This window comes from Malaya genurostris, chromosome 1 (genome assembly GCF_030247185.1).
Source record: "Malaya genurostris strain Urasoe2022 chromosome 1, Malgen_1.1, whole genome shotgun sequence".
NCBI classification, from domain to species: domain Eukaryota; kingdom Metazoa; phylum Arthropoda; class Insecta; order Diptera; family Culicidae; genus Malaya; species Malaya genurostris.
In genome coordinates this window covers 20,962-48,173 of record NC_080570.1, presented here as the reverse complement: position 1 = coordinate 48,173, position 27,212 = coordinate 20,962, and the positions used below count along the sequence as shown (strand labels likewise).

At 33.7% G+C, this 27,212-nt stretch overlaps 1 protein-coding gene across 1 annotated transcript in view; it reads left to right on the top strand.

Annotated features, from left to right (window-relative positions):
• Positions 1-322: 322 nt before the first annotated feature.
• The window catches only part of LOC131428796 (homeotic protein proboscipedia), a 39,817-nt gene continuing 12,927 nt past the window's right edge, over positions 323-27,212 (top strand). Inside the window, exon 1 of the mRNA XM_058592841.1 lies at positions 323-1,173. Coding sequence (XP_058448824.1) covers positions 744-1,173 — 430 coding nt within the window. The 5' untranslated portion in view covers positions 323-743. The remainder of the gene's footprint in view (positions 1,174-27,212) is intronic.

Sequence of the window (27,212 nt, the reverse complement as noted above, 5' to 3'; positions counted from 1 at the left end):
CTCTCTTCTTTCTCTCATAATTCTTCTGCTAAGAACACACTTAATTGAACTAAGCTCCACCCATCACTCTGCGCAAGAGAAGCCATTCGAGAGAAATAAAAGAATATCTGCAAAGCATGAATGAAATGTTCACTTCATGAGTGTACTTCCAACAACAACACGTATTCGATGTTCAATGGAATGCCGCCAACAGTACTTGTCGCCGCCCTCTTTCAGGATATAGAAAATTAAAAATAACGTACATGGTTTCTATAGTGGCCGCCAGTCTCGTAAGTTTACACATGTTATAATCATGTTAGTAGTCATTGCGGCGTTGGCCAACTCAGACGCGTTCATGGATACGAAAGAAACCTAGCGAGTGGATTAACTTTGTTGCTTTATTGAAAAGGTGAATTACCTAAGGAGTATATGTGTGAGTGCTGTGTAAAATGCATTTTAAATTTGCTTTTTGTGCAAGCAGAATGTATTGAATATAAAGAGAAATAATGGAGCTAACTAAGTGATATTAAAGTTCAAGTGAATGCAAATGTGGTGCACTGTTATATCTATATACCACATCTAAATGTATATGGAATCGATATTCATAACCGAATAGAAAAGCTGAATAATTGAATTGAATGTTGGAGTGTATTTTGAGTTGAAATATATTGGACATAATAAACAATTATGTCTGCAACTTCTTAGAAAAATGTTAAAGTGTAGTTTTACCTGAATCGATCAATATAAAGGAATATAATACGAAAATGCAAGAAGTGTGTAGTTCTGTAAATCAAATTGGAGCTCAAGTGAAGTCAGAAGTTACAAATCTTGCACCCGTACATGGAAGTGGTTTAGTTGAATCGGATGCTCCATCATCACAATCGCATTCACCACTTGCACCAACCACTCACTTGAATAGAAAATGTGACAAACCTACCAGAACCATTAATCAACAAACAGCCGATTTGGCTTCAAAGACCCAAGTTCATCCGGATTCATCGTATTGGTTGCAAAATGAAACTGGATTTATTAATTCTCAACCTTCGATGGCTGAATTCTTAACACACATCGATACTGAAAGTCCCAAAACGGTTTCCTCAGTATATCAACCTGGATCTAACGACAATTCTGATACTGTCCCGGAATACCCCTGGATGAAAGAAAAAAAAACGGCTAGAAAAAGTCAAACACAAGGTATTTATGTTCCTGGAATTTTCATTCATATTCTGTGCGTTCAATGAACATTGAACATAACCACTACTAATTACACAGATTATGACTAACTTCACACTAGTCACTAAAACACAAAACTACCTACATTTAAAACTCGTTTAGCCGCACGAAATCTTATCATCAAAACTAAAAGTTGAGCAAAGCTACTTCCCGCGCGAAGTTCCGGAATAATATGAAAGTGTTTTTTCAGTCATAGGTTTAGTTAAATTCCAATAAAATTTAACACCTAATAAAAAAGTTGCAGTGGTGGTTGACTTCAGTTAAAAAAATATTGATTACGTCATAAATTATATGCATTTCAATTTCTAATATGTTTGCGTGAATTGAGAAAATTGAACAAAACGATCAATTTCTCAAAATGCTAAAACATTCTTGAGATTTAGTATTTTTATGGTGTCCCAGATCAATAGTATGCCTGTGAGTATTATACATATACATTTGGCTCACATTCCGTCTTGATTTGTTACACATCTTTGGAATTTTGCGCACATTTTCTCCAAGATGTTGGATGACAATGAATAATAATTTGATAAGGAATGTGAAGAATTTACTAATATGAAAAACGTAAAAATATTTCAGTCTAAAACCTACACCACGTTGCAAACCTAAGGTATTTTTCGTTTTTCTTTTAATTTGACATATGCCCAAAATTGATACCTTTTCAAATCAATAAACTATTAATAATTTTTGTCTTTTGCAGTAATGATAATTCGAAATAAAAGAACCTTTTTTCCCGATTACAATAACTGCAAAGCTTAAGTTGATGTTATGTTGCTATGTATATGATTTAACCAAACATTCTAAAATTATTTACCGAATGTTTTTACTAAATCTATCAATACTAAGTAATCAATATAATCTAATACACATTTTTGGATTACGAATATTTATAAGTTTTCTTAAACTACACAAATTTAATTGTTTACCATACACTCCTAGAAAAAATGAAATTTACACTTGACGTAAAGTCAAGTATGCCGTAATTTCATCGGTGATGACACAATATTACATCTACTAACATGTAAATATAAATTTTACGTCTGTATCGATCCTGTTAAATTAACTGTGAACTTAATGATATGACTTATTTATACATGCTTTGTATTGTGAATGTAAATGAATTTCGTCGTTCTTTTTATGTGCATCTATGAAGATGTAACTTTTTCTAAGTGTGTACAATTATTTAAAAATGATAACAAATCTTTCCTTAAGAAAATAATTTATCTCTAGGAAAACGATATAGGTTTCATTTCGAATGAATTCAATCAGAGCTGTTTTCAATCACAAAGTTCGGTCCGAGCAAGTGGTAATAAAATCGAACAAGAGACGGGAGTTCATTGTGCATTGTGCTTACACTTACGCTTCATCTGGACTTCCGACTTCTAGTTTCGGAATTATAAGGCAAGTGGCAGCCCCTTCTTGTTTACCTGTTCTTCTATTGATTACTAGGCCGTTTCTACGTTTACGGGATTAAAAGTATAATTATTTTCATTCAAATTAAGTTTGCAAAAGTTAAACAATTGGCGGATTATTCGGCCTACAATCAACGAATCTTGATGGCGAATCTGAGAACTAACATGCGAAAATAATTATGCGTAAAATAGGCAATATTCTGTTATTGCGAGATGAAAATGAGCAGCCAATGTACCAGTACACGTATTATCATTTAAGCCAATGCACTGAAACAGGAACGGCAGATCTTTCGAATAACGGTTCTAAGTTACCAGCAGAACACATTTACTCTTTCAAACAGGATTATTGCAATTTAAAGCAATGCTTAGAAGAACGTCGAAGCTTTAAAATATTAAAAATCTTCAGTTGACTTGAATTTAAAAATAGTTCTTACTGCCTACTTTTTAATGTTCAATAATTGCGTTAGAAACATTCAATTTTTTTACACATTATATGTAAACGCCCAAGTAACAATCCGCCACTAGTTCTTACTTGTGCCTTAAAATTATATTATATTATTGAATAAAAAAAACTAGTGCTTATGTGATTAATTCCAAACAATGTTCCAAAGAGGACGACCATGTTTTTCATGTTAACTGGTTAGAACAAGGTGAAAACAATGTTTCTTCATAATATAATTAGTTGCGAAATAGTTATGAAAATTTCCAATCAGCACAGCTTATTGTCATATTGAACTTACCTTACCTAACAGCTGAAGTCCTGGGGTGTCCTTCACTGTATCAAGCATACGTCTCCACATAACTCGATCTATGACTGCTCGTCGCCAGCCACTCAAGACACGGATGCTTCGTAGATCGTCCTTCACTTGATCGGGAACCATTTTCACTGAGCTCAGCCCATCGTAAACGTCCAATTCTAGCTGCCCGTACGATGGGCTCTCCTAGCTGCTGTTTCTATTCATAGTTCATACGCCGTCTCCACATTCCATCTTTCATCTGCACTTCGCCATAAATAGTCAGCAGAACCTTTCTTTCGAAAACACTAAGGGCGCGTTGGTTCTCTGCCAACATAATCCAGGTCTCGTGGCCATAGAGAACAACCGGCGTTTTTGTAGATGGTTAATTCAGTGCGGTGGCTACTTTTCTTGACCAAAATGTTTTACTGAGTCCAAAGCACGCACGATTTACTGTCAAAATACACCTCTGAATTTCTCTGCTGGTATCATTATCAACGGTCACCAGTGAGCCCAAATACACGAACTCGTCAACCAACCACCTCAGTAATTCGTCAGATTAAAAATAATTGAGAGTTTAAAATTTTCCGATAAGACTGCTGTCAAGATTTGGAAAAAATATTGTGTGTATTATGAAGACCATACGACCGTAAATCGGATCGGATCGAAACTGTTCAAAAATTCTCTCGGCTCAACTCAGTGCCTCATTTTCATGTACAAGGATGAAAAAAACCTTGCCTTGGGTGCTATTATATTCCTATTTGGGAATTTTACCTATTATTCTATTTCAACAGACTTCGAGGCCGATTTATAACGTACAGAATCATTGTATGGCTGGTGTAGCGATCCTTTTGAAACTAAAAATCTTTCCAGGTCGAGACTCGAACATACTGCAACTCTCTTGTAAGAGCCCTATGCATTGAACCGCCAACCCGATAGGATGGAAATTAACAATGATAATAAAAATATAATTGAAAATCCAATCACAGTATAATTGAACATTATACACAAAAGTATTAAAAGAGCAGGATTGCGCTTGTATGGCGATCTCTGCAAACACAAACGCCTTAGCGCTGCGTCTGTTTGGTGCTCGAAACTAACAAAATCCTGATATTCTGATACTTCTCTAAATCCAATCCATGATAGAGTTTAATTAGGTTCAATCGAAATAGTTCATTAAAGTCGAAATAGTTCATCAATAGTTTTTCACTCATTGGGAATATGATTTTAGAACAACATTGTCAACAATTTTTTCATAAATACGTTTATTATAAGGTAATATACATTAGTTTTTCTTCGCCGTAGCACCCACCATATATAGTCCATCAACCTAATATATTTCGAATACAGTCACAACGATTACTATTTAATAACACAAAATAATACTAGTTTCCTTGAATATCATATTAGTGTTTCGGAATTCATTAGTTAATTTACTCAAGAACACTGTTTTGTCAAACAATTAGCTGCTATAAACTACATTAAAGAAAAAACAACATTTATTTTTGTATATACTGTTCATGATTTTATAACTAGTTCAGGTTTGTTTGTATCAGTACTTCATTATTATTCAAAGTATGATAGCTGGCTATTGGTTGAACTATTGGAAGAAGGAGGAGTCAAACATAAAATAAAAATTAAATTGGAACTCCAATTATCCTAATGAAATGATAAAGAATTTTCACGTAAGGAAGGTCACGGCAAGCAAGAATGTCGCGAACTGGGACATTTTAAAGCCTACTATGGATATGCAAGGAACTTATTAGTTGAGATCTGGCATCACGATACTCCACGAATGTCCAAACAACATGATCAATATCGCCACAAGCTCAATGATTAGACTCGGAAAGTCCAATTCGAAGGAGATGTGCATCTTATGTGTAGTGATTGGACAAGAGTGTGGACATCACACGAATGAAATCCCTACTCACATCCAGCCCCATGAACCATGCCTTTGTCGATATTTTAGGAATAATTGAGTGCATCCACCGACCCAGATCATCTTTGTCCCAAGAAACTTTCCAGCTGCCAAGTGTTCTTTGGCGAGACGCGCTATAACATTCATTTAAAACAATCGATCGCTCAAAAAGTTCACTCTCAATAGCACCACATTAGGCAAAAATATCGGATCTTTTATTACCTGGAATGTAACAATGAGCCGAGACCCAGACTATAGTGATTTTATAATTGTTATTCAATGTGTCGTTCAGGCACTGTATTTTGCCCAAGAAAAACGATTTATTGCGATTGGCTTCAATTGCACTCAGACTATCTGAGAAGATGATATAATGGTTTGGAGATAATGTGACGATTACACTCAAGCTATAATGAACTGTTGCTAACTCTGCTATATAAACAGATGCAGGTTCTTGAAGCCTAAATGATACCGAAACATTATTGTTGCACTGGGTTTGGTACCCAGTAGTCTCTTAATTTCGTGATCCGTTCGTGTAAAATATTGTCTCACGGTCAATATGCCTGAACTTCAGTATTGGAGAAGCAAAGTAAATGAAAAACTTATCAGAAAAGATGATTTATTGAAAAAGATACGCTCAGAGACTGGACTCGAACCTGCGTTCCTATGCATTCCGTTTATACGCGCTACCATTTCGCCACTCTGAACATTGTTATAAGCGGCCCTTACACGATCATTAAAAGTGTCATTACTAGAAAGTAATGTAACTTTTAATGATCGCGTAAGGTGTACGCGTTTAGTAATGACACGAGTAATGATGGAATGCTGGATTTGCCATCATTACGAACATTATTTCACTCTGACAGTGATACGGTATGAACAGTATTGATTATTGGAGTTCAGGAGTCAACAGTATAAGAGTCGACTATAATAAAACTTTCAAATCTGATCTTAAAACTCTTCTAAAACTCAGGTCTTGTAAGTTGTGATATGATGGCTGTAAAAAAATTCTAACCTCAATATGGCTAATGGCGCAAAACCAAGAACGATATCATCAAGATTGGTAGCAACATTATTTCAATCAATTTGTTGGTCTGGATAGTTGATGACTAAACTCATTTATGGATTGATAAGTATCAGATCGACTGAAAAGTTCGTATCTTTTCTATGAGAGGGCGCCACTACAATTAAATCCATACCATTTTCAGTTAGTACCAACCTTCAAAAGATACGTGTATAAATTTGACAGCTGTCTGATTATTAGTTTGTGAGATATTGCATTTTGAGTGAAGCTACTTTTGTTATTGTGAAAAAAATGGAAAAAAAAGAATTTCGTGTGTTGATGAAACACTACTTTTTGATGAAAAAAAGTGCCGCCGATACAAAAAAATGGCTTGATGAGTGTTATCCAGACTCTGCACCGGGCGAAGCAACAATTCGTAAGTGGTTTGCTAAATTTCGTACTGGTCATATGAGCACCGAAGACGATGAACGCAGTGGACGTCCAAAAGAGGCTGTTACCGATGAAAACGTGAAAAAATCCACAAAATGATTTTCAATGACCGTAAAGTGAAGTTGATCGAGATAGCTGACACCCTAAAGATATCAAAGGAACGTGTTGGACATATTATTCACGAATATTTGGGTATGAGTATTGTGCAAAATGGGTGCCGCGTGAGCTCAGAATCGATCAAAAACAACAACGAATTGATGATTGAAAACCATGCTGAAATTGAACGAATTGGGCTTCGAATTGCTCCCTCATCCACCGTATTCTCCAGATTTGACCCCCAGTGACTTTTTCCTGTTCTCAGACCTCAAGAGAATGCTCGCTGGTAAAAAATTTAGAAGCAATTTAGAGGTAATCGCTTCTAATTTAGAAGCAAATTTAGAGGTAATCGCTGAAACTGAGGCCTATTTTGAGGCAAAGGACAAATCGTACTACAAAAATGGTATCGAAAAGTTGGAAGATCGCTATAATCGCTGTATCGCCTCTGATGGCAATTATGTAGAATAATAAAAACGAATTTTGGCAAAAAAATGTGTGTTTCTATTAAACGATACGAACTTTTCAGCCGAACTGTTATGGTCAACTTGAAAAAAATCATATTGAATATGATAAGGAAAGCACCTGACATTTGGCACGTTTCATTTTCAAAACTACACTTGTTTTGAATTGAAGCATAATCGGTACTCTAAGCATTTACCAAATTCGCGGTTGCATAAAATCAGTTTACCGGAATAACCTTGAAGATTGCTGGGAGTCGGATTCAAGGAGTTTTCTTCTTTTTACAGCATCACTTGTTGAAAACATTTATAAAATTCAAGTATTTCATTTTTCCCACTCATTTGAAGCTAAGTTTGTGAAAATCAGTCAAACCGTGTACATCCTTTTTCGGTCTGAGAAAATTACGTGCACATTTTTGTATTTTTTGGATTACATCACGCTGCACTTCCGAAACCGAAAATCAGATCTGGATGGAATTCCAATGCAAGCACAAGGCCTTTCAATTAGGGGCATATTTTTGTTACATACTCACACAGTGACGTTTTGCGTTCTAAATGGACAGAATCGAATCGCGGCGGCCATCTGGACCTTGAATGAAAATTTGGTTTTCTGTGATTACATAGCCTTTCTATATAATAAAGGTAAACATAGAAAATATACTGCATCACGGAAGCTCAATAGATACAACCCAATAAGCCGGGTTATGATAGTAAAAATAAAGTCATTGAACTGAGTCGTATAGTTTATGATATTTGATTGAACAACTTTCAAAGCAGTCATACTCAGACATTAAGATATCTCACTTCGCTGCCGCAGTAGAAGGATGAGTTTGGGAATTACTGGTTTAAAGAATCAAAATTTGGTGAACTCAGTAACTTTGTAAAGACAAAAAATTTCAGAAACAAAATAAACTCTTATAACACAATTTTTCGTTTGATTGAATTAGTTATCATGGAATCGTGGCATATTCCATTTGTCTAAACTACGACAAAACCAGCCTTTACAAACATCCTCCTTAAGAAAGTATTATAATCTTATCTGAAAAACATTTCGAAACAAAGTAAGTTTTGTTTCTCCAGATTAGGCATTTCAAAATATTTTTCTTGAATTTGATAAGAATTGTTCAAAATTTTAAAGTGAAAAAATAAGAACAAATGAATTAGGTTCAATTTCTCGCTACAACAAAAATTTTAATTGTAGTAATATAAAAGCATTAGACCTAACATATCGAAAGGAATGGCATCATTATTAATGAACGTGTAATGCTAAAAAATAATTATGAACAGTAGTCGGTGTTGAACAGTCGTTCGCACCGCACGCATATAGCTCTTGGCTCCTGGAATTTTTTTCTGGCAACCTAAAGTTTCATTGATTCAAGGCTTCAGTCTTTTTCAAGGCTTCCTGAATCACTAACAATCTTTCAAAAGACTAACAATTAGTCAGCCTTTCTCAAGGCTATACAAAGAGTAATATTCTAATATAATCAGTCTTTTTCAAGACTAAGAAATTAATCAGCCTTTTTTAAGGCTATTCAAAGAACTATTCTTCGAACTAATCAGTCTTTATTAAGACTACCACAAAATCAAGACTTTTCCAAACTAGGAGTCTAATCGAAGACTAATTTAACCTAGTTAATTTAATTTCAAGTTTCATTCATTTCAAAAGTGCCTGCGCCAACCGGAAAGGCAACAAACCTAAGGCTAAAAATAATTCAATACGGAATAAATCACAATCCGTTATTCAACATTTTTCTAATAACATTCACGATCTTATAGAATCTTAATGTGAAAATAAAAGACAACGGACGGATTTCCCTTCCGTTGATTCTATGCCGTCTAACAATATTTACGAGATCCTTCCTGAATCCGATTGTAGCGACATAGAAGAAAATTATTCAAAAATTCCCAAAATGGACGCTTGTCGTTCTGGGAAGAATCAACAATCTATACCACCAGTGACGGTGATGATTTCCGACTTCAAAGCATTCCGTACTGAGCTTTCTACTTTTCTCCTGGAAGTAAAAGTCTCATTTCAAACCGGACGAAGAGGAGAATGTCGAGTCTTGGTTGATGGATTGGAAGATTACGAACGTCTTATCCGATATTTGTCCGAGAAACTTCATAAATTTTATTCATATGATATAAAATCAGAAAGACTCTTCAAGGCTGTCTTGAAAGGCTTATCAAATGATCAAAGTACCGATGAAATTAAAAATGAACTATAAGAATGGCTTGTTTTTTTTTAATTCGAATTTTACCTTCTTTCAATACTAAAGTTATTGAAAGCTTGGGAATCGAAGTTGAAACCATTCATGGAATTTATTTCATCGCTGGAGCATATTTGCCATTCCAATGCACCGGCGAACAATTAAGTTTCTTTAAAGGCGATTTGCAAAAACTCACAAGTGGAATTGTAGCACAAGTGGAATTGTAGGCAAAATAACAGTAATGGTAAAATACTTCATAATCAACTCTCAGCTGGTTACTTCACAGTTCTTCATCCCAGTAATCCGACTTGTTTCTCTTCCGTGAAAAACCCGTCTACAATTGATCTGGTTCTAACAGATCAAAGTCACATTTGTAGTGAACCGATTACACATGCTGACTTTGACTCAGATCATCTTCCTGTAACATTAAGACTTTCCAACGAAGCTATAATTAATCCAATTAGTTCTATATTTAACTATCATAGAGCTAATTGGTTGGATTACAGATATCACATTGAAAATCATGTGGATCATGAAACTATTTTAGAAAATTCTGCGGACATCGACACAGCTATTGATAATTTGAATCATTTGATAAATTACACCATATTCTAAACCTTTCTGGAAACTTTCTAAGTTTCTTAAGAAACCTCAGAAACCAATTCCTGCTCTCAAGGAAGGATATCAAATACTTCTTACAAATGGCGAAAAAGCTCAAAAACTTGCTCAGCAGTTCGAGAATGTCCACAATTTTAATTTGAACGTAGTGAGTCCTATTAAAAATGAAGTCTCCCTGAAATGTGATCATATTTCAACTCAAGTGTTATTACAAGATGACATTATTGACAACTTAAAAACATGAAGGCTCCTGGTAATGATGGAATTTTTAATATTCTAATTTAAAATCTTCCCGATGTTGCCTTGAGACTTCCGGTTAAAATTTTCAACAAGTGTTTTTCATTAGCTTACTTCCCAAAAAGATGGAAAAACGCTAAAGTAATTCCTATCTTCAAACCTGATAAAAACCACATCAAGTTATCGTCCAATCTTCTATCAGTAAACTTTTTGAAAAAAATATCTTGTTGAGAATGATGTCTCATATAAATGAGAATTCAATTTTTTTTACCAGAGCAGTTTCGATTTCGTCATGTACATTCAACTACTCATCAACTTGTAAGAGTAACAAACATGATAAAAGCAAATAAATCTTCTGGGTTATCCACTGGAGTTGCTCTTCTAGACATAGAAAAAGCATGCGACAGTGTTTGGCAAAGCAAAGCAAAGTCTTGGGTGGCATTACATTCCTTTTGTGGAATTTGGCCTTTCTGTTTCAACAGACTTTGCAGTCGATTCTTAGTGTACAGAATCATTGCATGGCTAGTACTATAAATCCTACTGACACTAAGAACCCCGACCTGGAAGGGGGCTCGAACATACGACAAGTGTTTGGCACAAAGGTTTAATAGCAAAAATGTCTGATTTTCAGTTTCCTATTTATTTGATCAAAATGATTCAAAATTATTTAACTGATCGTACTCTTCAGATTAGCTATCAGAATTGTAAATCTGAATTGCTACCCGTACGAGCAGGTGTTCCGCAGGGTTCGAGCGTAGCTCCAATATTGTATAATATTTTCACTTCTGATCTTCCAAATCTGCCCGTTGGTTGTCAGAAATCGCTATTCTGTGACGACACAAGTCTGTTAGCCACAGGTAGAAATCTAAGAGTGATCTGCAGTCGCCTTCAAGGAAGTTTAAATATTTTCAGTGATTATCTGTCAAAATGGAAAATTAACCCAAATGCAGCAATAACGCAATTAATTATCATTCCTCATAAGCCAAGAGCTTCTTTTCTTAAACCAAACAATAATCACATTCTCAAATTGAATGACTTGGAATTGACATGGTCTGATCGAGCAAAATTCTAAGGTTTAACGTATGTAAAAAAAATCGCTTTCGCGGATCACATTGAAGGAATCCAGGTAAAGTGTAATAAATATATTAAATGTTTATATCCTCTTATAAACAGAAATTCGAAGCTCTGTCTAAAAAACAAATTGTTAATTTATAAACAAATTTTCAGGCCAGCCATGCTTTATGCAGTACCAATTTGGTCACGTTGTTGTTCCACCAGGAAGAAAACGCTTCAAAGGATTCAGAATAAAATTCTAAAAATGATTTTGAATCGTCCTCCCTGGTTTAGTGCAAATGAGTTACACAGACTCACAAATATAGAACCATTAGATGTAATGTCACATAATATTATAAGCAAATTCCGACAAAAATCGATGCAATCTACAATTGAATCGATTTGCTCTCTGTATTAGTTAGTAAGTTAGTATATAAGTTCCTTTTCCCCATTACACAATACAAGTAGGTTTATAATTTTCCCTACATAAAAATCTCAGAATTGCGGAAGCAAATGATGTCCTCATGGTAATAACCGAATCATGTATATAATAGGGCTGAAAAGTCACCACTAGTGGCTGAACACCCAATTTAAATCTTAATAATTTAATTTCAACTCATATTCCAATAAATAGTTATCATATTAAAAAAAATGATGAACAGTAATGCAGTAATGATGAGCATTTGAGCAGTAGTGTCATTACTTAGTAATGACACTTTTAATGATCGTGTAAGGGCCGCTATAGACACAACTCTAAAACGCAGTCAGACTTGGTAGAACGTACATCGAACTGGCCGTCACCCGACCGATACCATACATCCAAACATCTTCTCTGTCCATCAAACACTAGTCTTCTCGCTCTATACATATTTTCCGCTCAAGCGCTGAGTAGGAGAGTGTATTTATAATCGCTTGTCACCTTCTTGCATGAACTTACCAGAAAATATTTTTGGGATTTCTATCGAGCGTAGGTGTTCTGGGATTTCACACACGAAAAATAAAGTTGAGTCCGGGACATTTAGATTGTATGTATCGAATGCATGCAGCTAAGGCAAATCGTAAACAACGATACTGAATTCACTCAAGTTTGATAATATGAGAGTATGCAGCAGAACGAAAGAAAACGCATCCATATTTCATCACTGAAAGTATCGTTGTCTGATACAATTTTATTAGATCCTCCGGATGAGCACCCCACCAAGGTCCTATTATTGTTCGAAGAAAATTTATTCTTTGTTGGTATTTTGTTATCAGATACCTAATGTGTCCTCTTCACATGCATTTGGAATCAAACCACACTCCGAGTCAAAACTTTGACAATACTTGAATATTAGAAAACTAAGAACCATAAAACACAACCGAAACACATCACGAAACACAACGACTGCTCAAGCGTTTATTACCATATCTATCGAAAATTCAGTTTTGTGTTTCATCTAACAAAATCACGCGAGCATTTTACAGCCGGATTAACAAGAGCAAAGAACAATATAGTGTGACCATCTCGAGATTAGTAGATCTAAAGAACTAAACGTGCTTAATTCACCTATCAGTGCGATGATACCTTTTTTATAAGTCCACATGTGTTTTTGTTCATATGGCGATGAGTTAATATGACGAATAAATTTGATTAGTTTTGTGCCCAACCTAGAATGTTTTTGGGTACCGTTATCTTCTAGGACGGCTTAAATTTTGAAAACTTATCACACTGTAATTCCAGAATCGGATACAATTCACCAATTTTGTAAGTCTTTCGATTTGAATTCTTGTTTATGAATTTCGAATTGAGAAAACGATTGAACTCCGCTTCCGTATACTTTCGGAGTTGGAATTCGGAAATCAGTGTAGATGAAGTTAATTTTATTCACCTAAGGGATTGTAAACCATTTCATTTGATTCGAAACTTTTGAAAATCAGTGTAGCCATCTTTGAGAAATCGTAGTGCGTTCCGAATAAATTTGGATACCTTCCGAATACCGGTAAAACTGAAATAAGTTTATTTGGTCATCGGTTATCAAAATCTACAAACCTGATAAACACGATTAATTTATGTGAAATTGACATTTGTACACTAATCACCCTGTATCTCTTTAACCGGACGTCGGATCTGATCAAAAAAACAAGAAGTATTATCAGATATTAACACCTTGCGTTTGAATATTAGATAGAGGAAATCGATTCAGCCATATACGAGAAAAATGGGTATCTTTATTTTAATTTCGTTACACAGATCATCCTGTAATTCCGGAACCAGAAGTCGGACCCAAATGAAATTTAGAAACCTTGTACGAGAGCATAAGACTTAACATATGAATCTAGGTTTGTAGATGGGACTTTGAATCTAATCGGTTGAGCGGCCTCTGAGAAGATTAAAGATTTTTTTATGCAGGTGAAAATCAATAGTAGGCTTTAGGACCAAGAGATCTTTTTTTTTCTAAGTTTGTGAAAATTTATCCAGCCAACTCTGAGAAAATTGCCTATATATTTTTGTAACATACACACGCATACACACACATCTACTAACCGACATTTGCTAATCTTGAACATGGGAAGTGTAGAGTAAAATTGATAGGATTTTACGAAATATGATACTTCTTGACGAGTACAGTATATTTCTAGCAATTAAGTGAGGTTTACAAAAATATTCACAAAATGGAATATATATTCTTAACAAAAGTAGGTAACATTGATCTAAACTAACTAAAAAATTATCCATCAATGTGGGTTTTTTATGTCAATTGAGAAGACTATCGATCCAATGTGTTGGAAAAAAAAATTACAACATTTGTATTAACTGATTCATTATCGTACGAAAGTAGTTTTGATGATAAACAGCCTTTCGTTATCTAATAATCATTATCAGATGGAAAATCTTGTGCGATTAGAAGGAAATAATGATGCAATAAAAATTTTTCTAGGAGGGAGTAGTAAGTGTTTATAACCATGAAAACCTAAGGTTTTGTTGATCGAATGTGACAAGAATCGTTAATTTAAGTACGTTAAAAGCACATATACTTTTCTAAAATTCAGAGTTTTCTAAGAAGAAGTTTATGAAGAGAAATGTGTTTTGAATGCTCCTGGCCATCAGAAGATGAGATAACTAAGTCCTCACAAGTTCGAATTGATGACTGGGCGGGTTCAAGCATGTAGAGCGATATGCTATTATGGTTGGAAGTTCCTTTTTTTATTCCCACGGAATACGAGTAAGTGACTCTGCTTACATATCTGCCCAATCCTTTTTGTTTGCTTTTCGGTAACATCTGTAGTAAAAAAGTGAATGGATGAATCATATCGGGGCTACTGTAAGTCTATTTGCATCCACAGGCAATTCCTTGAAATGATGGCAGCTTCACATCACATCACAGAAATGTGTTTTAAATGGGGTTTGGTACCTCATGTGTACCGTTTTGTGGTGAAGTGCACATGACTAGTTTAATTTTTTTTAAGTTTACGTGTTTTAAATGTTTCTAAAAAAAGGGATCAAACATAAAACTGCCTGATTTGACGAGAATACCGTGAAAATTATGATTATTGTGAGATTTGAGATGGAATACTGGCCGTGCGCAATCTGAACATATATGAAGTATTGTTCAATCGGGTTACCGCCTAACTGGTGTTTCACTACATTCAGAGTATTTCAACGGACAGGACAATTTCTAGAATTTTTATCGATCTAACCTTCACGAGACATTTCCGAGCATCGCCGGGTAATTCAGCTAGTATAAATATACAATATTCCCCTAACTAAGCTTACTGGAGGTATGCTGAACAAAACGAATCAAACAGACAAGAAAGAATGTTATTTTTCACCACGCAGTTCAAGTTTCCTACAGATACGTAGTCATCATTAAAAAATATAAGTTATCGAAATCCTCATGGAAAAATTGTCCAGCGTTGGTCCGATGTCTCAAATCGAGTGGTAAATATGTCTCGTAGTTTATTGATCAGTTACAAAACCAATAAACAAAAGACCGGAATTGGCCTATCGTTGAAAGATTCACTGGACGTTTATTGGATCTACGTTTCAACGTATTGGCCCAACGAAGGACTACTGTTGGAAACCATCAGAAATTATGATATTGCTACTAAAGCTCAATAGAACAGAATACAGAAAATATAAAATCGCATTGATACCAATAAGAAAATGCAAATTTCACTCTGTCACCAAAGCATTGATAAATTGACTATATTTTCGGCAGTGCTACAAGTAGAAAATGACTTTCGCGTCTAAATAAACTAGATGTTTCGTAGTTTCAAATATTCAAATTCTCTTAACAAACAGACACTAGCACAAATACAAAAAAAAACAAGTAACGATTTCCTCATTCAACAGAAAGGCAGAAGAGCTATACGAGCTGTTATAATTAAGAAACCTGGCCGCTAGCAGAAACAACACATGCTCGAGTAAGCTTAAAGTTAAGAAGGCGTATACAAAAAGCTGCCGCACATGCATCATTTTTTACTGACATCAATTTCTTGAAGGTTTCAATCTTAAGCGGCAGAAAAGAAACTATTAGGTTATAACGAAGAGATAGAATCAGGAAATACAAGACACAATGATGACTGGAATGCAGTAATGAAAAATGAACTAAAATAATAGGTTGCACAACAAATGATGTTTTTAAGCTATACATGCGAGATTTGTACTAGTGCTTAGTAATAGCTTTACCTTACACAATACGATTAACGAAACTTGAATACTGAGTGAAAAACAATATTTTTTCAAATTTGCAGAAGCAATTTGGATCACATCACATTCCGATAAAAACTGTTATTCTAATAAAGATTCTTTGATATTCCTTCCAGATTTGTATACATTAATATGGACAAACGGAACAACAAAAAAATGTTCCAATGATAACTTTTAATATTATTTGCATAATTTGCATTAATGTTTTATTGCCACCCTCTAGATCATATTGTGTATTTTCACAAAATTTTTGTACATTAACATGTACGAAAAATTTGAAAAGAAACGATTGTTTTTTATATTTTTATTTATACCCGGCTGTAACCTACTTACGGTCGTAAGTATTGTAAAATTGAATGGAAAATCAGAGTCTATTATTATTATAAATTATGTTTGAATTTCATTCGTTCAGTTTAGTTCTACACTATCAGAGATTTTCAATTTGGACTCTTGATTCTAGTGAACACACGTGGGTGTGTGTTAATCCGATACTAGACATAACCAAATGATGTGAATATGAATGAAAAGTTGAGGTTCTTAAATGTTGAACATTATCGAGTGCATTTACCTCCAATGCTCCAATACGTTCCAGTTTCAGAATCTGGATCTGTGCCGGTAATGGCCCAAGCTTATGATACAGTTGAGATTTAAGATCTAGGTCAGTAATTCGGTCTAAATATGAGCCCAGGATCTGAACCAGTATCAGTAATATGATAAGTCTAGGTCTATAGATGAATTCTGCACCATAACCTAAATTTTGAATTTGAGTCCTGAACCTGAACCAGGATTTTGGAACTAAACTCTGGACCTAGAGTCAGGAACTGAATTCTGGCATTTAATTCAATTTCAGAATCCTGGTTGATAATTTAAAACCTGTATTTTAGAGCAAAATTTTGGATGTTGTTCTAGAATTCAGATTTAGGTTTCAGGTTCAGAATTCAGTTCCAAAAAACAGTTCATGAATTCTGAAAATGGATTGTGGAGCTTCATTCGGATTCTAAAGTCAATTTTTATATGAGAAAGGCAAAAAAATGTTCGAACGTGCGAGTGTACTATTATCGGTATTTTTGCAAATGAAATCTGTGGCCAGATGCTATATTTGAAAATATGTTACACGTTTCTGTATTCAATGTATTTGGTAAATTTACCACCCTCAGTCTATTAAAGTAGCAAATAGAATTTATCCCCCTGTTTCTAATCCTACATAAATAGAAAAGAAAAACAAATATTGTAACAGTTTGACAAAATGCTAGCCTGTTGCTTTTGGTGTGAATTCAGTTCGTTTCGATGGCATCCCAAGTAGCAAATGTAACTTATTGAAATTTCAAGAGGTTTTACAATTGTTTTAGAATTGTTATTTATGTTAGATATGTTCAGAAAGATTTAATATATTAAAATCGGTTGTGCGACTTATCACTGCTAAGTTTTACAATACTACCGAAAAAATCACTGCAGAACAATTTTAAGTACATCTAAAACAGTTGTGCAGCAAATCACCAACTTCCCTATCATCAATTTCACATCGTCATGTAAAAACGAAGTAACTATAACAATTGTTCAACTTATCAAAAAAATTTAAATGACTGTCATAATTGTATCGGACACAATATATGCCGAAATGGTTCTCTTGTGAAAAAAAAATTAGTGAACTGAATTATGAGGTTTCAAAATACGAAAAAGGCCAACACGCGTCATGAGATTTCCTTTTTGATGCTCGTTGATACCAAACATTTTAGAAAAGAGCAATTTTAAGTTATTTGAGATTATGTGATACACAATATGGTGATTCTTCGGAATATCATGATACCGACGTACATAATACTTGGGACGAAATACCTGTTTAACACCCAGTAAAACGACATCATATTCCTGTATTTTTAACAATAACAAAGTAAAAACCTTTTTTAATCCACCTAGTGGTGTAATGATGCTGTTCTCATTTCACTATATATATATATATATATATATATATATATATATATATATATATATATATATATATATATATATATATATATATATATATATATATATATATATATATATATATATATATATATATATATATATATATATATATATATATATATATATATATATATATATATATATATACATATATATATATATATATATATATATATATATATATATATATATATATATATATATATATATATATATATATATATATATATATATATATATATATAAGTTTCGCGTTTACAAAACTGATGGGCCATTCCACGCAAAATCAGCCACCCAAAATTTTCATCGGACTATTTCAACAGCCTTTTTCAACAGTCTATACTGCAAAATCTAATAAAGATGCAAAAATTCGTCCAAGACATGAAATTTGTATCTTTTCCTTAGCTTTCAAATTAGCGATTCCATAAAAGAACCTTCAAAACAAATTGAATGAAAAAAGTTTAAAATTCATAAATTTAATATTTAAAAATATTTAAAAAAAATCAAACTTGGGCCTAATTTTAGGAACTTAACTCGATCTTAGCAAAGTTTCAGAGTGGAAAGATTAATACTTTCGGAGCAGTGAATTTTTCAATCACGACCCGCACGCGCGGAGCGTACCGCAACGCAACTCGCTCGAATACGGGCTTAGCTTACCGACACATGTCGCGCCACTGATCAAATCCTAACTTTAACAGTTTATTGTTATTGCATGGAATCCATAAAATTGTGTTGTATGGAAAATGGAATATTCAGCTGAAAAAGTCGCCAATGCTTGCTAGACCATCGATAGGTGTTTGACGCATAACGAGTTGCTAGGAACATTGATCAAATATGACTGAGTAATATTACCAGATTTTACGGACAACCGATCAAAAAAAAACTGTTTCAATTTACCTATTGGTGTAATGGTGCCTTTCTCATTTTCACTTTTTCCTGTATATTACGGCAGAAATTCCCCGAAATACTACAATTTAAAAAAGTCCAGAAAATAGTTTTGAAGATTTCTGTTGCATAATACTACAACACTGATACACTACATTTGAATTTAAGTTAATGAAAATCTATTCAGTCATATGTGAGAAAGTGAAGTGATCTCCATTTAATCATATTTGATTTTTATTGCTGGTACTTCCGGAACCGAAAGATGGATATCGGCATAGTGAGATTCGATTCATTCAACCATGCACTAATATGGCCTACACATTTTTTACGGTTCTCTATGACGAATTGAATTTTGGAAAAAAGTGTACCGGTTGGGATATTCTAATGGCATCTTAAGAACTTCCATCTCCGAGAAAAGTGAGTGACATTATTTTCCCATTTTCTATGCATTATTTTCACACTTTTTGGTGCATATAACTCTGTAATTCCGGAAGCGGATCCCGGATCCAAATGTTATTCAGAAGCTTTGTATGGGACTATGAGACCTTTCATTTTAATTTTAGTTTGTGAAAATCGGTTTAGCCATCTCTGAGAGAGGTGTGAGACATTATTTTCACATTTTTTGTGCATATCACCCTGTAATTCCGGAACCGGAAGTGAAATTAAGGAAATTTGTATAGGACCGTGAGACCTTTCATATGTATCTAAGTTTGTGAAAATTGGTTAAGCGATCTCTGAGAAAAGTGAGTGACATTTTTTCCCATTTTTAATGCATTTTTTTCACATTTTTTGTGCATATCACCCTGTAATTCCGGAAGTGGAAGTCGAATAGTAATGAAATTCAGGAGCTTTGTATGGGACCGTGAGAACTTTAATTTGAATCTAAGTTTGTGAAAGTCAGTTAAGCCATTTCCGAGAAAAGTGAATGACAATACACACACAAAGACATTTGCTCAGCTCGTCGAATAGTATATGACATTCGGCCCTCCGGGCCTCGGTTCAAAGGTCGGTTTTTGCAGTGAATGTGTCTTTCTATATGAGAAAGGCAAAAATAGTTTGATACATTTCAATGATTATACATTTATTTGAAAGCTGGATTCATAAAATTTACTTTGAAAATTAATTTCGTTCCCCCACGGCACAGTGGTTTGAATCGACAAAAACGTGAACTTAATTCTCTAGCTGCTAAACCGTTGAACCGATATACATAGTTTCTTTGGAGAACTTATTCACAAAAATATACCTCGTGATTTGATCACAATAAAATATGTGCAAAGCCTACTAAGATAAAAGTTCATTTCAACAACTTTATTCCCCTAAGAGATAGAAAAATGATGTCTTCTACAAAGTTTTAGAATTTCTAACGAGAAAAAACTTTGCCGAGGAAGCTAAAGGTCTAACGCATATAGTTTCGGATATATGAAGCATTTTCTTTCGAAACCACTTAAAATCAATTTTTTGTACATAACTTTTTTCGCAATAACTTTCAGTGTCTACTATATTCTAGACAATTACTAAAAACGTAAAATTACACATTTTTGTTGAAGACTGTGTACGGTTTGGCTTTTTCCTTAAAAAGTTATTTAACATTTAAACTTTTATATACACTAACTTTAACTACTAATAGGAAGCAGGGTCGCAGACCAAATAGCACATACATATACTTTTTGAAAAGTTTAAATCAAGTACTATAAAGTTACGAAGTGTGTAGCGTGGCCTTTTCAAAATGAGTGAATGAGAGAACAAAATACAGAGTGCTTTTTTGACCAATTTTCTTAGGAAAAACGTACATTAATAAAATTGTTTATCTTCATATAACGCGTTTTTTGTGATATCGACCGAGTTACCTTCAGGCAAAAACTTTTGCAAGAAATTGCAGTCCAGGTATAAAAAATAGAGCATTCGTTTTAATACTTTTTCTTACTAAAACGACTCTTTTTGGTTCATTAAAAAGAGCTTTGCCGGAAATGTTAAAACATTGGAATGTAACGTATGTAACGTTGAACCACTCACGCATTTTATTGTAATATTATCATCGACCAAATGCTCCAGCATTTTTATTATCAACCAACTCTTTTGTGTTCTTAAAAATAATATGCAGCGCTACTCTCACCACCAACACCAACAGCGCATATTTGGAGCAGAAATTTAATATAAAGTTACTTCACTGTGCTTCATTTTTCAATATACATTAAAAGTAAAACTAAGCGTCAATATAAATAAACGGTCATATTCATTGAAATTAAAGTATTCCATTTTAGTTTTACATCGAGGATGGTTTTGAATCGAAATTTTTATTCAACTGATGTCCATTTCATAGTACTATTTATTTAGAAATCGTGTGAATTTCATTATTTTTTTCAGTGTATGGCTTAATTCATTAGAACGTATTTCGTAGAACTACATGATTTTACAAAAAGGATTCAGCCTTTCAAGCTACACTTACACACATAAAAATTAATCTCAGAAAACTTGAATTTAAACGATGTTTTTTGGCGTACTGGTAGTGGTGTAAGATATCATGCTTTAAATGAATTGAATTGGAATTAAATGAACGGATAAGGAATATTCTATTAAAATAACTTAAGTGAAACTTGTCGAAATTTAATGAGCACGTTAACAGGCTTCTTTAGTTTGATCAATTGCATACAAGAATGCATCATGAAATTATATTCAATCATTACACCATTGCACCAAAGCTACACTAACGACCGATTCCAATGTTTTAACATTTCCTGCAAAGCTCTTTTTAATGAACCAAAAAGAGTCGTTTTAGTAAGAAAAAGTATTAAAACGAATGCTCTATTTTTTATACCTGGACTACAATTTCTTGCAAAAGTTTTTGCCTAAAGGTAACTCGGTCGATATCACAAAAAACGCGTTATATGAAGATAAACAATTTTATTAATGTACGTTTTTCCTAAGAAAAATGGTCAAAAAAGCACTCTATATTTTGTTCTCTCATTCACTCATTTTGAAAAGGCCACGCTACACACTTCGTAACTTTATAGTACTTGATTTAAACTTTCCAAAAAGTATATGTATGTGCCATTTGGTCTGCGACCCTGCTTCCTATTAGTAGTTAAAGTTAGTGTATATAAAAGTTTAAATGTTAAATAACTTTTTAAGAAAAAAGCCAAACCGTACACAGTCTTCAACAAAAATGTGTAATTTTACGTTTTTAGCAATTGTCCAGAATATAGTAGACACTGAAAGTTATTGCGAAAAAAGATATGTACAAAAAATTGATTTTAAGTGGTTTCGAAAGAAAATGCTTCATATATCCGAAACTATATGCGTTAGACCTTTAGCTTCTTCGGCAAAGTTTTTTCTCGTTAGAAATTCTAAAACTTTGTAGAAGACATCATTTTTCTATCTCTTAGGGGAATAAAGTTGTTGAAATGAACTTTTATCTTAGTAGGCTTTGCACATATTTTATTGTGATCAAATCACGAGGTATATTTTTGTGAATAAGTTCTCCAAAGAAACTATGTATATCGGTTCAACGGTTTAGCAGCTAGAGAATTAAGTTCACGTTTTTGTCGATTCAAACCACTGTGCACGGCTGGCTTGGCTGTAGCCAATCCGATCCATCAAATTTTTGAGTACGTTTTCAATTGTTTCTAGCCTTATGTAATTAATAGTAACTTGAATTGTATGCTTGAGGTCTTCAATTCTTTTTGAATGGTTGGCGTAACATTTGTCTTTAAAGCTCCTCAAAGAAGCGACGTCAAACCGCAGCTTCTCGAAGGCCAATTCATATCACAAGTTCTTTTGATTATTCGATTTTCATAAATTGTTCGCAATACATCGATCGTTTCATTGGCTGTGACCGTCCTGTTAAAACTAAACATTTTTCATCTATAAATTGAAAATCAAGCTTTCAAATATATAATATAATCATTGAAAACTGTCATACCGTTTTTAAATTGCATTTTTAAACTCGAAATTTTTCGTGGGACACCCTGTATATGTTGGCCCAGCGCTCATATTTCTGGATGTTTCAATTTATTTGCATTTAAGTGACTATGAACTCAAATATACTCAAACCTACACTTCTGCCTCTCTTCCGGACATCATCGATAGAACCTGAATTTGGGAAGATAGTGGCATTTTTCACCTCTTTCTAACGATTCATCCACTAGCTCCACTTGAAACGGTGTGAGCGTAAAAACACTGCTTCGAAGTGCGAAGCGTACGTGATACCCAATTTTAAAAAAAATGCTAATATCGAATTAAAAACAATTGTCAGTTGATCGGAACATGAAGCACAATACTTCTACTGTGCGAGAAAAAAACTTATACCAATTTCAAAGAACTCGAAAAAATTTCCATCCAAAAATAACATTTGAGTGGTATGAGTTACCGTATCTGTAGCGGTTCGCCGCAACAGTATCATTTATAGACAAATAAATTACAAGTATAGAATGCACATGATTGAGTGTTGAAGATACAGTAACAGGGGGGCGGCCCGTTTGGTATAAGGTCATTTGGCATAGTACCGTTTGGCATAACGCCGTTTGGCATAATGGTTATTTGGCATAACAGTTATTTGGCATAATGGTCATTTGGCACTTTCAAACTAGGATTCAAATTAAAGGTCTCCTGGTCCCATATGGAATTCCTGAATTTCATCTGGATTCGACTGGAGTTCTGGAGTTACAGGATAAAGTGTGTTAAATATTGTATAGCATAACTTTTTTTAATAAAAATTTTTAATCAGGCTTTTCCGCGTAAAAGCTTCACGTGGCCGATTCACTTATATTTTTGCTACAAAAGTATATATTTTATTTTTACTACTGGATCTCGTCGTCGCCCTTTTTCTAGGGGGAGAGAAGCTTTGTCCATGGCTCATCGTATCTTCCATTGCTTTATCGTCGGTGTTGTGTGTGATTTTCGTTTTCTTTTCTTTTGGTATCGTACTTCCTCGTCACATTCGATCTACAATACCTCTGGCTTCCATGACAATAAACACTGCTCCTCTTTATAAATTTTTTTATGACATCATTATTTCTACGTAATTGCACAACATTTTCCATCTGATAATGATTATTTTATAACGAAAGGCTGTTTAACATCGTAACTACATTCGTACTATAGAATAACGTTTTTATATAATTTATGTTACCCCGGCTTTAACCATTTTGATCGTTCATCGGGGAGGAAAACATATAGAATAACGATTCTGTTAATACAAATGTTGTTGTAAATTTATTTCCATCACGATGAGTCGACAGTTTTCTTAATTTACATAACAAATGCACATTGATTGTATGATTTCGTCAATTCAGGTTAATGTTGAGAATACTTATTATTTATTATTTTTGTGAGCCTCACTTAGTTGCTAGAAATATGCTGTACTCCTAAAGAAGTATCCATTTTTCGTAAAACCCGATCAATTTTCCCTTACACTTTCCATGTTCGGGGCACTTGCTACACTCCCTTACCCTCAAAATAACCTTATAATCTTTTTAGATTTAACTTCCTTTTTGTCAGTGAAATTACTACAAATTTCCTCCATGATTACCCTGAGTAGTGTAGAAAGGAATCATTGAAATCATTTTAGAAGGACGTAGTACATCCACCCCACACGAATACCCTTATAATCATATCTAAGTTGTGCTAAAAGTATTTATGGTCTTCAAAAAGTATCGATTCTCGTCAAATTAAATATTTTTTTTCATGACCCCTGTTAAGGATACTTGCTACGCTCCCTCCCCCATAAAAATACCCTTACAACTATCTCTGAAAATCAAATAGCAGCTATGCCAAGTGTGATATCAATCCGTTCAGTGGTTTCGGAGTTATGCCGTTACATCTCCCTTTTTGAAGGCACTTGCTACATCCACCCCCATATATATCATATCTAAGGTATGGAAAATGCCAGGTGCCAGGTTTGATAGCAATCCATTCAGTAATTCCGGAGTTATGCTATTACAAACATTACACCCTCCTTCGTTTTCGTCTCGCCAAAATATATTTGTTCAAATTTATGTTTTCGGACGGCAGAATTGTCAAACGACTATGTGGTTAACGTTTCTCTCCATTATTTTACTAATTACTAAACCTACAATGGATGGAAGGCGACACACATTCGCTTTGGCTCGAAAAAGAAATATCCCCAATAATTAATTAATTAATTAAAATGTGCAATATTACTGCTATGTAAAAATGAAACGAATGAACAGATTTTCATCTCATCCCCTGGGTCAATGCATGTATATAGATCCCTCTATAATAGTATAAACATATGAATCTCTAATGCGACATAATGACTATAAGGTGCCACGTTTTCTCTGTCAGATATGATTCCCGGTATTTAAATCGATAAAATGTCCATCAACCAGAATTCTGTATTATAAAATTACAATGTTGGAGAGTTTCTTTCCTAGAATTGCTCATTAGGAATAGATTGTTATATTTACATTTTATTTCTAGCTCAAGTAGCCAAAAGCTCGCGATAAGAAAATATTTTGACTTAAGCAATTTACAAAGCTAATGAGTAGTAACATTATAAACAGCCCATTTTTAAAGAATTGTCCACACCTAAATGTTCACCCGACGCAACGGAACAAACTTTGTGCAGTTTCTTGTTCAGCAGTGAGCTTAGTTCGCTCAGAACTTGTTCTGTACGTAAGTTGCCATAAGTGCCACACGTATTTTGAAGCAGTTGGAAAATGAATATTTTTTCAGATACTGTGCAACTTTTGGGTGGTTGGAGAGACTTCGCTTAAATTTCAATTTGATATTGATCTTACCTATTCGAGCCTTCTTCACAGAATATAAAATATGAAATGCCATCTTAAACTTTGATATTAAATTGCTTATCATTTGCGTTTAGTATAATCTAAGTCATTGGAAAGCAAAATGCAATGAAATTTCCTAGTTTGATTTTACAGTTTTCTACAGCTCAATCTTTTTATTGATCCATTCAATAATTTTCTATATTATACATCTGACTCCATTACACACAATCCATCTACTGGTAAACGATATCAGAACTTCTGCCTATTATATAGCTACACGGAACCCCTCGCGATCGTGAAACAACCAAAATATTAGTTGTTTTTCTGAATTTGATTGGTTAAAATTTGGTACAACTAATCGATTGTTGTTTTTTCTAAACTGTCATTTTTGTTTTTCGATCAACAGAAACGATGGTTGAAATAAAAAAAATTTTTGGTTGAAAAAAAAAATGCTGTAAATTAGTCAAGGCACACACCTTTCAATTTCAATAAAGATTTTAGTTACAACAACCGACCTTGTTTATGAATTAACAGTTATGTGAGTTGAAAAACAAATCGATTTTAGTTGTTTTAGATATTACGATTAGTTATTTCAACTTAAGCAAAATTATTGATTTTGAATGACAACAAAATATTCCTTTTTGATATACGTTCTGATTTTTTAAATGAAAATCCAGTATGTTAAGATACATAAAAAATATGTAATATTTAAAATAAATAATATACTGTCTTTTAGTAGTGCTGGTGTCAACGAAACTTTCCAATTGTGACCACTATATTACTTATGAACAAAAGGTCGAACCGAATGCACTGATTTTTATTGTTTGAGTCAGATTATATGAATGAATATTAAACATTTTCAATTTAATCACTTTGTTCATACAATTTTTGTACATGACTAACAAGATAACATGATGCTCATTCATTAGGATGCATTTCACGATGGAGAATCAAGTTGATTTTAAGACCAAAATTCAAACGCATACAATTCACTGGGTTCTAGTTTTGGTTAAACACGTTTTGTTAATTGCAATATCTTTAGCGGCTATCAGTTCTGTGCATATCACTACTTTATATCAATCGTTTCTTCTTGTAACACCAGAGCAGTAAAGATGTAGATAATTTAACATTAATTTACTATCATTCAAAAGTTACTCTTCACGAGTTTTACAAACGTATAATAAGCGAATTTCGTTTGCATGAAAATGTTTAAGAAACGCGTTTGAATTTCAACTAAAGTAATAGTTGATTTTCCATAGCGATTTTTGTTTTGCTTTGAGCTGTTTTTGACATTAGAAACAACATATTTTTCAACTACTTCAACATGTGCAAATCAAATAGTAAATTGGTTGAATCAACTAATTATCAGTTAAAACAACAACTGCAAAAATCAAAAATTGCGAGATCGTAATTTTTTGATTGGAGGGTTTTCCGTGTAGAACAGTCATATGCATTTCACCATAATTTGGCAAGCAATCAAGCAATAATTAAGGAGTTACTCATGAGTGAATGTTCACCCGACAGAACA